The sequence below is a fragment of the Topomyia yanbarensis genome, chromosome 3 (assembly GCF_030247195.1).
Source record: "Topomyia yanbarensis strain Yona2022 chromosome 3, ASM3024719v1, whole genome shotgun sequence".
Taxonomy (NCBI): domain Eukaryota; kingdom Metazoa; phylum Arthropoda; class Insecta; order Diptera; family Culicidae; genus Topomyia; species Topomyia yanbarensis.
The window spans coordinates 150567921-150580804 of record NC_080672.1 but is presented as its reverse complement, the minus strand read 5'-3'; the positions used below and the strand labels follow the sequence as shown (position 1 = coordinate 150580804).

Below are 12884 nucleotides of genomic sequence, written 5' to 3'. Positions count from 1 at the left end.
CTTTCAATGGGCGTTGGAGAATAACCTGTTCTAATAATCGATTGTTTACGCTGCTCGATCCTGTTTTGCATTGTATTGTGTTGCCTTTTGTGGCAACCGAACGTGCACCGATGACGTTTCCGACTAGACTGTCTCGCTTTAGCTTTTCCGTCTTATCCTCATCTTCGATGGCCTCTCTGTCGCCAGATGAAGATGTAGTAACTCTCTCTTGCTGCTTCGGATACGCACCTCGAGGATCCTGCCGGTTGGATTTCATCCACTGCTGGAATTTATCAGCCGCACCTTCCGGACTTTCCTCGTCTACTTCATCATCCGTACCCTTGAATTGACGGGATAGCTCTAGCTTCATGTGCCGGAATTGGGTCCGGAGTGCCTGCTGCCGTTCTAAAAATTCCCGTTCGTCGGACAGACGTTTCTCTAATAGTTGCCTCTCCTTAAGCAACATATCTTGTTGTTGCGCCCGCTTTCGCTGCAGAAAGGAACGCTCCATCTCTAAGCGCCTCTCACAAAATTATTTTTGCTCCTCCAATTCCTTCTCTTTAGCTTCCTGCTCTAGGTACAATTGTTGGAGCGAAGATTCAACATTAGACCCTTGTGCGCTTCCTTTGCTGATATCGGACTCGGCGTCGCTCTCTGTACCTGTCTTTCTAGGCGGCCCCTTCTTGACGGGTGCCTTCCTACTAGGTTTTGGTACCTGTAGTTGTATGCTACACTTCGAGCAACTCCAGCTTTCATTCTTGACCGCTTCCGTCACACCGGCACACCGGTAGTGAGCCCACAGGTCACAAACGTCGCATTGGACCATGTCGTCCACTCCGTCAACATCTTCGCAGAACGAACAGTTCTGGTTGTTTCCTTCCGCTGGAGCTGTGCTTTCGGCCATTTTGAGGTTAGATCCGCGATCAAACAATTTTCAAGTTTGTTCGGATTTCCAGACAAAACCTTTCTCACAGCAGCTTTTGATTGTAGCAGCTTGAAACTGTAAATGTTTAATTTATTAGTGTGTGTTTATAAATATAATATAATTCTTGTATTACATTGTTTGGTTTTTCTTTAATCACCTCGTGCTAGCCCTAGCAACATAAATCGCAGCAGTGTGAAAGGTAGCTAATCTGCACAGATATGTGGCATCAATATATGTTTAGATTTAGTCTTAATAATTCATATTTTACCTTGATAATGTAACAAGTTCAGGTATTTGAATCGGCCGCTTTTAGTACCGATTCCACTTACTGTTCCTATAATTTCATTTTATTTTAGGTTAACTTGTAACATATTGTAGAATTTAATCTGTATACTCACATGAAAAACAAATTAATATATTTCTGTGATAAACTAATCGAACTGTGATAATTTTCCTATATCTGTGATTTACTTCTGTGATATTTTAGTATATAAGTTTTAATTTAGAATAAGATTTTACCGCACATTGACTGAGCTCGAAAGGACGTGATTTGCAATTTTTTCCTCTTCCTATATAAAATGACACATTAGGTAGACCGTCACTGAGCTGTCTCTAGTGCGATGACAGAATTGTACCTTCCGCCAGACCCATTGGGTTTGCCCACCATGGTTGAACTCAACAACCATGGTCCGGTAGATCCCATATAAAAACCATATTTTGGTGTATTTATGGGTTATTGAGATTATTTTATGGCGTGAAACTATGCACGGACCATATTTATGATCTTTTCAAGGGGATGTATGGTGTCTGAACCCATGAGAATTCGCTCGGGTGCTCCCTTCGGATGGTTCTGCAAACACCTTGAAAAAATCGCGCTGAGGAAAACGTTTTTATGAAGCAAACTGTATAACAAAATTTTAGGAATAAAGCATTCGCTTTATTTTTTAAACTAAAATAATTACATTAATCCATTTAAACGGTTCCGAAAACTTTGTCTAAACTCAAGAATTGTCTAAGCTCAAATTGTAACTATTCATATTGTTTTCATACAAGTGTACAATACAAATGATTTGAAATTTGAATTAACGTATGAATAGCAGTATGAAGTTATAGCACAACTTCATTTGTTTTAAAATAATTTATTCAGGTTTAGCAACGCATCAAACACATTTAATTTGTTTGTGCAGAAGCAATAGCTTTTTTCAATTTTTCAATACACAATTTATCCAGCCATTTTTACTCATCGGGTTACACTTCATTTACAACCAGCGGTTTTTCGACATTTTGCATAATTCACATCATGCTGAATAGTTAAGCTGAGTTTATGCAACCATCGAGTTCAGAACTTCAAAAGCATTTGCGATTCAAGGCAATTAATGAAGCAATTAAATTACAGTATAAGAACACGTTATGAAAATCACAATCTTTTTTTTTGTTTCGATATTACAGGTTAAAAGTCATTTACCAATTTTTTCAGGATAAAAAAAATCTCTAACCTTTGAGAACCGAACCCATGTCAGCAGCGTACAAGACACTTGATCTACAAACTATGCAGAGAAGAATTAATCGATTGCGTATTTACAAACACCGAACTAAATCTCAGAAATCAACAATGATTATGTGAACGTGCGTTTCTGGCAGCTAAAATATTGACGTCAATTACATTCGTTTGTTTGCCCGAAAGCATTACAATAAGTTTCTTCTTTGTAATAAAAATATTTGTTATTTTTGTTATATTTAAACTATTTTATCTAGTTAATCCCGATGGGTGCTAAATATTGGTTAGTTTTGATACCGACATATGAGCCTACAATTCAGATGCGCATACTGCTCCATATGTTATGCTTTTAAATTCGACAACAAAAAGTGCGAAATAAGATGCAAACGGTTGCACTGGGTACCAGAAACTGGTTGTATGGCAGTTATGAGGATTCATTGATAGTATTGCTAGCTGTAGTTGTAGTTTGACCATGTTTTCTATGAAATAGTTTAAACCGGTGCCGGAGCATAATGTATTCTATGCATTCAACTATGTATTGAGCTAGACTACAACCATGATCTCAATCCCTAAAAAACAACAGTAGCGGCGAGACGTTTATGTGTGATAGTTTCGTACAGCATCATATCTACATTTAGCAACGTACCTAGTGTGCCAACGAATTGTCTAGTACCAAATTTAGAAATGAGTAACACTCGTAGTTAACTCACGTACACGCACCGATCCAATCTATTACCGATCAATCGCATGTACTCTCAAATGCGACCCATCTAGGGAATTTGACCGATCAATTGCCACGCTTACTTCGGGGTATAAAACCAGTGGATCCGTCACGCAATCCTAATCATTCACAGTCGGATTTAGACGTTCGCTGGTGTGATCTTTAGTGTTCCAGTGTTCGGTGAACAGCTTCCTTTGCAATTATCCCATCGTTTACTGAAGGTCGGTTTGTACAATCATTGTGGACGTGGTTGTCGAAGGATGAGCCACTATATTAGTTCTGTGGCGTCGAATTGCAATGCTGTTGTGTTGTATTTGTACAACCGGATGTCATGCTGTGGTGTTCCAGTGAAATGTGCTGTCCTGTGCCGTCCAATCGTGTGGAGATGTTTTCTGTACTCTTGACCAGAAGGACTGGTTATTTCGTGTGAGCGTTTTTTCATATGTGCTATCTGAGAAAAAATATTCGTAGTTTTATCTAAGTGTGATGCGGAAAACTTTTTGGTATTATTAAAGCAGTGATTCTCAACCTGGGGTTCGCGGACCCCTAGGGGGCCGTGAAGTCGTTGCTGGGGATCTGCGAAGAAAAATATATTTTCTGAGTGCATATAGAAATTTCAAGTCATGTTTCCTAACAAACTGAAAAGAACATATTGCTAGCATATAATGGAATCGATGTTCATCCGTGGGGGTCCACAGCAACCCAGGGTGATTTCTAAGGGGTCCGTGGTACGAAAAAGGTTGAGGACCGCTGATTTAAAGAATTGAAAAGTTAAATAGTTGCACTCCTGACATTTCAAAACTTATTGAAAATTTTATAGGAAAGTTCGTTGAGGTTTATTGAAAAAAAAATCGTTTCCGAGATATTGTCTCCTTGGAAAAGTTATGTTTTGGAAAATTATAATTTGAACTTTTATCTGATTAAGGAAGTTTTCAAGTTTTTTCGTACACTGCAAATAATACTATTTTTTTTTGTTTTGATTATAGAGGTTTTAACCTTAAAGTCATTCGCCTCTTCGGGTTAGAAAAATCTCTTATGAAAAATGTCTAACCCTATGTGCGGGGTCGGGACTTGGACCCAGGTGCGCTGCGTACAAGGCAATCGATTTACCAATACGCTACGCCCACCCCTAATGATACTATTGTAATTATCATAAATTTCAAATTTATACCTGGTAACACGGTGATACAGTGATTTTGAACCTTTCAAGTTAACGAGTAGTGCAGGGGTGGCATTCCGCATCTCGTTTCGAGTGACTCGATTCGAAACGTTTTGAAGTCGTTTCGACTAAATTGCGGCATTACGCATCGCATTCGACCAAGCGTTCGAGCTTGTTAGATTGCGGTACTAGATTTCGACTGCCTGTTCGAGCGCAAACTGTCAAATAAGAGTATACACTGAGAAAAAATATTTTTAATTCTGCTACGAATAAGTTTCATAAAACCCACTTTTTGCTAAAATATAGGAATTGTTTTAATTTGTTTAGTTTTTAGTTGCTTGTTATCGAAATATATTTGGATAAGTTTTGCAAATATAACTTTTTTTCTAGTGCACAATAGGGGTGAGCTCTTTGAAATAAAATCGATGTTGTCAAACATAGATCCAAAAAAATCCGATGTAATACGGAAATACGATTTTTTTCCTTTCATGTACGAAAAATAAGTGCACCCTTTCCAAAAATATTTAAACTATATAAAACAATTGATAAAAGAACGAATCATTTCGTTTCATTGACGAAAAATAGTTTAGACATCGATGATAACTTTTATGCACCGTACGGGCCAATCAACGTCAGATTTACAAATAAAATTTTAGTTCATTCCAAATTTTTTTCTTGCATTCTTTAGCTAAAAATATTTGACAGGTATTTATGTTATGGTTGTATAAAATATTTACTTCAACTTTTGAAGTTAGAAAAATTGAACATTTTTCAATCGCTGATAGCTCGTAAAGTATTTGATGCATGGAAAAAATATTAAATATAAAAAGTTGCATTTTCGCATGAGATTGCCGGAAAAATTGAGAATTTATTTAAAAGTTGGATTAAATTTTTTGCTTATTTTTTCTTCAAATAATAAAAATCATGTTAGAAATATTGTGTAAAAATTTTGCAGTGGATCTCAAAATGTTTTGCGAGATATTACAATTATAACATTAAAAAGGGCAATTTTACAATGAACGCCATGTTATGGGCCAGCTTTAATTGAAATATCTCGTATAGTAATAAGGTTCTCAATATAATTATGAATGTTTTCATAGAATAAAAAACTTATTAGTCCAAGCTTGTTTTTTTCGATATGTTTCTAACGTTTGCAGAATTCATAACATAAATAACAAAAAAAAACTATATCATATTTTTATTGGTGAGTTCATTCGAAAACGCACTTTTTATTATTAATAAATTTTTCCGTACAACTAAGAGTTTCTGAGTTATCAGTGGTTGAAAAATCAGATGTATTATCTGCAGAATGAGTTATTCACAATTATTCTTAACATATTTAATATCTAAATAATTGTTTAAAACAACACAACTTCGAAACCGCTTTTCTCAAATCTTTTGGAAAATAATCATAGCGAGCAAACTTCCATTTTCAATAAAGTTTCCTGAAAAAACCCTGAAAACCAAAATTTTAATGCTAAATTAAGCATTAAAATTTTGGTTTTCAGGGTTTTTTCAGGAAACTGATAGCTCCCAAAAGCGACAATTTTTTTTAGCAATTGATGACGCAAAAGCTTAAAAACTAGTTCGTTAAAATAGCCATTTTTAGTTGAAATAGTCAAGACAAAAATGCGTTTTCGTGTTTGCGGGATTGTCTGTGTACTTGTTAGTTAATTATTCTGTAATAGCATACAACTTGAGATAGGGACAACACAATCGAAATGAAGTGTTTCCAGAAATTGTAGATGGCATAACTTTCAATCGGTTGATGCATTCAAATTTGTTAGTAATTCGATTTGATTCAAATTTCTTTGCTATATAAGATAATATTCTGTATTTTCATGCATTTAATACAAATGACGATATAACACCTAATTCTGTTGGTGTATAAAACGTACCTTAGGGCATTGAATTCAAGGTTATATTGTGATATTGAAAACAATTGAGGTATAGTCGGGAACAAATGCATCAATTAGAATATAAAATTGTTTAAATCGCCACTTTGAAATCAAGAATGATTGTGATTCTTTACATCTATCAGATAGCGATTAGACAAGTCAAGGTATCTTCACTTTGCTCCATCGATTTGTTTTAACACTTTGTTATTATTACTTGGTGTAAGATAATTTATTATCAATATTTAGTATTACTTTTTCCAAAAAAAGTATGTTCCTGATGGTGAAAATAGATATAACATAAAGTAACTCAGAGTACGTGGGAGCTTTTTACACCTTTTGGTAATTTTATATTCTCTAAGTATTCCGAAATAAAAACACAAATCATAATCTCGAACGACACTCGACAGCAATAAAACTATCGAGCAAATACGTTCGACTCGAGTCGCTTTCGAGTTCGATTGTTATGGTTCCATATTGTCAACACTTCTCGATAATCTAGTACTTCTTCGAGCGAACTCGAACGAAAATTTACTTTCGAGCTCGGTTCGAAATATATAATGCGAAACAAGGTCGAGTCGATAGAATTTTGATCGAATCGAGATGCGTAATGCCACCCCAGGTCTCACCCAATGCAACACAAAGCAATGTTTGAACATTTTAATATACTCTTATAACCTTGATTCATAACAAATAACGATTTGAACCCACATAACTGTGTGATGAGACCACTCTCTTTGGATATTATATCGATGTAGAACATTTAGAAGATGGTAGGTCAAACTAAATCAATGGTAAGGCGAAAAATATGGCCTATTAAACAAACGGACAATCGAAAAACTTAGATATTTTATCGACAAATTATCTAAGTTTTTCAATCAATGCATTATGTTAGAAAAAAACTGCAATTCTCCTAAAAGGGCTATGGGCTATGATGTTGTGCTGGGCAAAAAATATTGCATTCATTTGAAGTGCATACACTCAATAGAGTAGATAATATAATTTTCATTTGAGACTAATTTTGTGAAAATCAGCCCAGTCATTTCCGAGAAACTAATATGAGTTTGGTAATTTTGAAAAATGGCAATTTTTTCTCGAAACCTTCCATTTGATATTTGGTTTGTGAAAATCGGTTCACTCAGTTAGCAGTTAATGGGAGTGTCATATCGTTCATTTGAATTCGAGTTTGTAAAAACTCAAACTTAGGAATTTGGTAAGTTCCTTGGGGGCATGAAGAACCATCTTAGGCGGTCAATGTGGTCAAAGCTTGTTCGATTGGTCATTACTGATCTAGACCCGCAAATCCAAGGTATGTTGCAATTTGCAGTGTGACATTATTTGCCACATAGACACACACATACATTTTCCGATCCCGTTGAACTGAGTCGAATTGTGTATGTAATTCGGCCCTCCGGGTCTCGGTTAAGCCGTCAATGTTTGGATCGATTGCATAACCTTTCCATATGAGAAAAGAAATACTCTCTATCAGTGTGATGAGACATTTCCATATCAACATTAGAATAGGGCTAATAAGATTTGTAAACAAACTTTTGTTTTGCTGATTTCTCTTAATTTGTTATATTTTCAACCCAGAACACATTTGAAATTGATTCTACCAAGGGTAAAGATGTTGATTCATGTGTATCTTTCATGAAATTTGACTCGACAGCGGAATAATGAGCGAAATAAGTTTGTTTATAAAAATCTTATTAGCCCTTTTGAAGAATTGATATTGATTTCATATAACTCTAACTTCTATGTTTAAACCATTAAAATAGACGGACAATCAAGTTATTACTAATTCCTCGTGAATAAAATATTTTAGTTCTTCAATATTTGTATTATATATGAGAGAACCGACTATAGGGGAGACCGAGGAAGGTTGAAACAGTTTTTTGTTTTTATTAGATAACTAAAACTGTCATTCGATGATAGCTTTTTTTAAATTTTGTTCTTCTGGTTCTTATTTTTGCGCATTTTATGTTGTATGTTTACTGTAAATACTCATTTAACATTGTTGGTGAGTATTGGAGGATTTGTGGGCACGATATATATAAAATAAATGCATTATGGTTGAATTCCCAACGTCACTGTTTCGCTAGTAATGGGCACTGTTTCAACTCTCCTCGGTTTCCCCTACTAGCCATGCTCGCATATTTTTCTTCCATTTTCCATTTTCTATAAATATTGTACTGGTCTAAGAAGTGGAAAAATGGCATATTTTTGAAGTACATATCCTAAATTGCGTTTACCCAAATTTTCATGGCAATCTAAAACTAGAACTGAAATTTCAGTTCTTGATAACACGCTATTTTTGATGTGCATACAGCGAAAAACATATTTCAAACATCGTGGAACCAATCAATCTGAAAATTCCCGGCATTATTTAGACTAACAATAGCGGCACGGATCGATTCATCAAAAGTCGTTGATTTTTCGATTTCGGCTAGTTGATATTTGGGTGAACTGACTTTGTGCTGAAAACAATAATCTAGCGCTCTGGTTTTGATGCTGTTAAACTCAGTCGAACATTATAGCCTCGACACAAAACTTGATAAGCTTACCTGGGTTAATGTTTAAAAGGCTTGTCTTAAATTGTATCGACTGTTTCAGCCTGAACATAAAAGCATATGCCGTTACATTACCGTTTCAGAGACAAAGAACTGAAATTCAGTTGATTTCATATTTCAAAATGATGACTAATTTTAATTGACGTTTTGTTTCACCGACCGTAGACCGTATAGAATTTAATTGTTGGAATACTCCGGAGGTCAATTATTGCAAACGCAAATTGAATATTGAGTTGTATTTTTCATAAAGTTACCTTCGCTGAACTGTAATCTTAAAAGAAGCGAAATGGAAAAATATATTTACAGATTTTTGTAATTTAATAATGATTTAATTTCGTATGAAAGGTGTAACTTTTAATTCGATTATATTTAATGAGCCAGCACTAAAAAAACTTATTCCACACCTAGTTTTGCAAAATTCATTCACGATTTAAATTTGCAATATAATCGACTAAATCCGAAATAGAAAGATTGTCATAAGAACGAATCAATGTTTACTTTTAGGTTCACTACCAAAGATCGCTTTTGTTTCACCTGCAGTAGTTGCAACCCAATTATTTTTGCCCATGCTTTACACTTACCTACAGAAACCTGCTCGATACCTTAGTGCCAAAACGCATCACTTATATCCGAAAGATAAAACGAGTGTGTCATTAGGCTCATTATACTGCGTACATACAAACCACCAAAATCATTTTGTGTCTCCTTAACCCAACGCGCACACAAGCATAAAAATAGATTAATTAGTCGCAGTCCTAACGCAAACTCACAAGCAGCATTTACACACGCGTCGCGCCCTGCAGTGTTCAAACCAAAACCCACCAACTTTGCAAATCATCATGTGTACAGGACTCGAATTTATGGTGTATCGCGTGCTCTTCACCGTTCTGTGCGATTTGAGTCAGTTTATAAGATTTACATTACCCTCCGGACCGAGATTAAATTCTTGATTTTCAGAGTGACTGCAAGTGACAGTAAAGTTTACTATATGATAACGGCAAAAACATAATGGAAAACCTTCGCATGCAAAGAATTCATACATATAATTGTAGATCACATTACATTTTACATGGTTTTAATTTATATATTTTTAGAATAGATTCGATTATTTGTTGGTGTATTTTTAAAACTGATTGAAAAGGCAATTAACTAATGCAGTTACTCCGTATATTACACAGGAATCGTAATACCTTAAAGTAGCGCCAAGATGTGTGATGATGATGCAGGAGCTTTGGTCGTCGACAATGGATCTGGTATGTGTAAGGCCGGTTTCGCAGGAGATGACGCTCCACGCGCCGTCTTTCCATCCATTGTTGGCCGTCCCCGTCACCAAGGTGTGATGGTAGGTATGGGTCAGAAAGATGCTTACGTCGGTGATGAGGCACAGTCCAAGCGTGGAATTCTTACGCTGAAGTACCCAATTGAGCATGGTATTATCACAAATTGGGACGACATGGAGAAAGTTTGGCATCACACCTTCTATAATGAGTTGCGAGTAGCACCCGAGGAACATCCGGTTCTGCTGACTGAAGCTCCACTGAATCCCAAATCTAATCGTGAGAAAATGACGCAAATCATGTTTGAGACATTTGCCTCACCGGCAGTGTATGTTGCTATTCAAGCTGTTCTGTCCTTGTATGCCTCCGGTCGTACCACTGGTGTTGTACTGGATTCTGGGGATGGTGTTTCGCATACTGTCCCAATATACGAAGGTTACGCTTTACCGCACGCTATTCTTCGTATGGATTTGGCTGGTCGTGATCTGACCGATTATCTGATGAAGATCCTTACTGAGCGCGGTTACTCATTCACCACCACCGCTGAGCGTGAAATTGTTAGAGATATCAAGGAAAAACTGTGCTATGTTGCTCTTGACTTCGAACAGGAAATGCAAGCCGCAGCTGCTACCTCATCTTCAGAGAAGTCCTATGAACTTCCAGACGGACAAGTCATTACTATCGGAAACGAGCGCTTCCGTGCCCCAGAGGCCCTTTTCCAACCGTCCTTTTTGGGTATGGAAGCTACTGGTGTTCACGAGACTGTCTACAACTCTATCATGCGCTGCGATGTTGACATCCGTAAGGATCTGTACGCCAACAGTGTTTTGTCCGGTGGTACTACTATGTACCCAGGTATTATAAATTATAGTTTTTCGTGCTACAAAATCTTCTTCAACTCTCTCTCATTCTAAACCACAGGTATTGCTGATCGCATGCAAAAGGAAATAACCGCCCTGGCCCCATCTACCATCAAGATTAAGATCATTGCACCACCTGAACGCAAATATTCCGTCTGGATTGGTGGTTCTATCTTGGCGTCCTTGTCCACTTTCCAGACCATGTGGATCTCGAAGCAAGAGTACGACGAAGGCGGCCCAGGAATCGTCCATCGCAAGTGCTTCTAAGCATTCGAAACCCGCTCAACAACATAAAAAAAAACTGTCGCCCTATGCGACTATCGCATCAGCAATATACAGTTACACTGCATCTGATCCAAATGCAAAAAAAAACACCAATGCACAGCTTAAGCCAATTGGTTACTTTCTCAGTTCATCGTGTCACGTAGAGAAAGTTTAAGCACAAAGGACCCGTAATAATTCCAGAGGAAGAACATTATTTAAAAGTTAGACCTGCTTTTGTTAGCAACAGATATCTTCGTGATTTACAAGTTTTGTGTTATAGCAATTTTATTGAAAGACCTGTTCTTAGCATCACTTTGTAATACAATACATCTAATTTTACGTTTAACACATTTTCAATAATAAAAATTCAAGAAAAATATGCGTGAAAAAGATTGTCACATGTTTTGTCTTTCTGAATGAATTGCTCGAAAAATTGACTGTGTGTGTTAAAAGAGTTTCAAAAACCTGTAGTACTGTTTCGATTTTGCTGGCTATTTTCGGCAAATTTGAGACTAAGAGAAACGAAAGCGATGAAATTGAAAGACGGATAGGTATTCTAGAGCGAATCAGTTATAAACTTAGAACGGAAAACTCGAACTAGGCAGGTTCATATGGGCATGATCGAAAGGAAATGTGAAGAATTCTTTGCCTTCTGCAGCGTAGGAGTTGGGCGTTGCACCCAAGTCTACCGCATGGTCTATGGTAGAACATAACTCATCATCATGTTTTACCGCCGGCGTCGGCCCAAATTTTCGGATGAGTTATGTTCTACCATAGACCATGCGGTAGACTTGGGTGCAACGCCCAACTCCTACTCTGCAGACGGCAAAGAATTCTTCTCATTTCCTTTCGATCATGCCAATATGAGCCTGCCTAGTTCTAGTTTTCCGTTCTAAGTTTATAATTGATTCGCTCTAGAATACCTATCCGTCTTTCAATTTCATCGCTTTCGTTTCTCTTAGTCTCAAGTTTGCCGAAAATAGCCAACAAAATCGATACAGTAGAACCTTGCGGCAATTAAAACATAGTAACATAACACAAAACCTGTAGTGTGTGGACACTTTGTGGGAATCACTTTCGTACCAAATCCCTAAAAACACATCTTACTAACCTTCCGCCTATTACCCTCGTGGAACTGCATCAATGTATTACTTCGTGAAGAGAAGAGTGAGGCTATTTGTGCTGTCATGCGCACCTAAAATGTTTCGATTACAACGGCTTTAATCTTAAGGTCATTCGCTTCTTTCTCAGGTTAGAAAAATGTAGGGGAGACCGGGGCTAGTTGGCGGTGTTTTCAGTTTTCAATTTTTACTGCTTTGGTGTAGGTAGATCTGGCAAAATAGAATACGCGGCATGAAAGAGCAGACTGTTGGCAACATCTCTGATTTTTTTTAAAGTGTTTGATGTATTGTCTCCATTTTTAGAGACAAAAATATGTGACGCGGAAAACCCGCCAACTTACCCCGGCCCCGGGGTAAGTTGGCGGTATGTGATGATACGCCAATAACTAAGCAATCAAATGGAGATTCAATTACTTCAAGGATCCTTTTGGAACGTGCTGAATGTCTTTTCGTAAAAAAAACTATATTAACCGACATTTGCTATTATATTTCAGTATCAACACCCCGGCATTTTGACTTTGACGCGTACTCCATATTCAAAAGCAAACATTCGAAATTCTTCATGCAATTGGCCGTAATAAATGTCTTCTACATTGGCGAAATATACAAGAAAAG

At 36.8% G+C, this 12884-nt stretch overlaps 1 protein-coding gene across 2 annotated transcripts; it reads left to right on the top strand.

Moving 5' to 3' along the window:
- Nucleotides 1-3261: 3261 nt before the first annotated feature.
- LOC131693118 (actin, muscle-type A2-like) lies at nucleotides 3262-11489 on the top strand. 2 transcript variants are annotated; one of them, XM_058980679.1, is made up of 3 exons: nucleotides 3262-3344; nucleotides 9926-10879; nucleotides 10946-11489. In XM_058980679.1, the coding sequence occupies exons 2-3, from the start codon at nucleotides 9955-9957 to the stop codon at nucleotides 11149-11151; spliced, it is 1131 nt and encodes a 376-aa protein (XP_058836662.1). In that variant the 5' UTR covers nucleotides 3262-3344; nucleotides 9926-9954; the 3' UTR covers nucleotides 11152-11489. The 2 variants fall into 2 exon arrangements, with proteins under 2 accessions (XP_058836662.1, XP_058836661.1); XM_058980678.1 differs by having other exon boundaries at nucleotides 3262-3549.
- The last annotated feature ends 1395 nt before the right edge of the window (nucleotides 11490-12884 follow it).

Excerpts from the sequence above, each read along its gene's own strand:
- LOC131693118 (XM_058980679.1), top strand. The coding sequence starts at position 9,955 with ATGTGTGATGATGATGCAGGAGCTTTGGTCGTCGACAATGGATCTGGT. Across the intron at positions 10,880-10,945 it reads TGGTACTACTATGTACCCAG|GTATTGCTGATCGCATGCAA; the intron begins GTATTATAAATT and ends TCTAAACCACAG.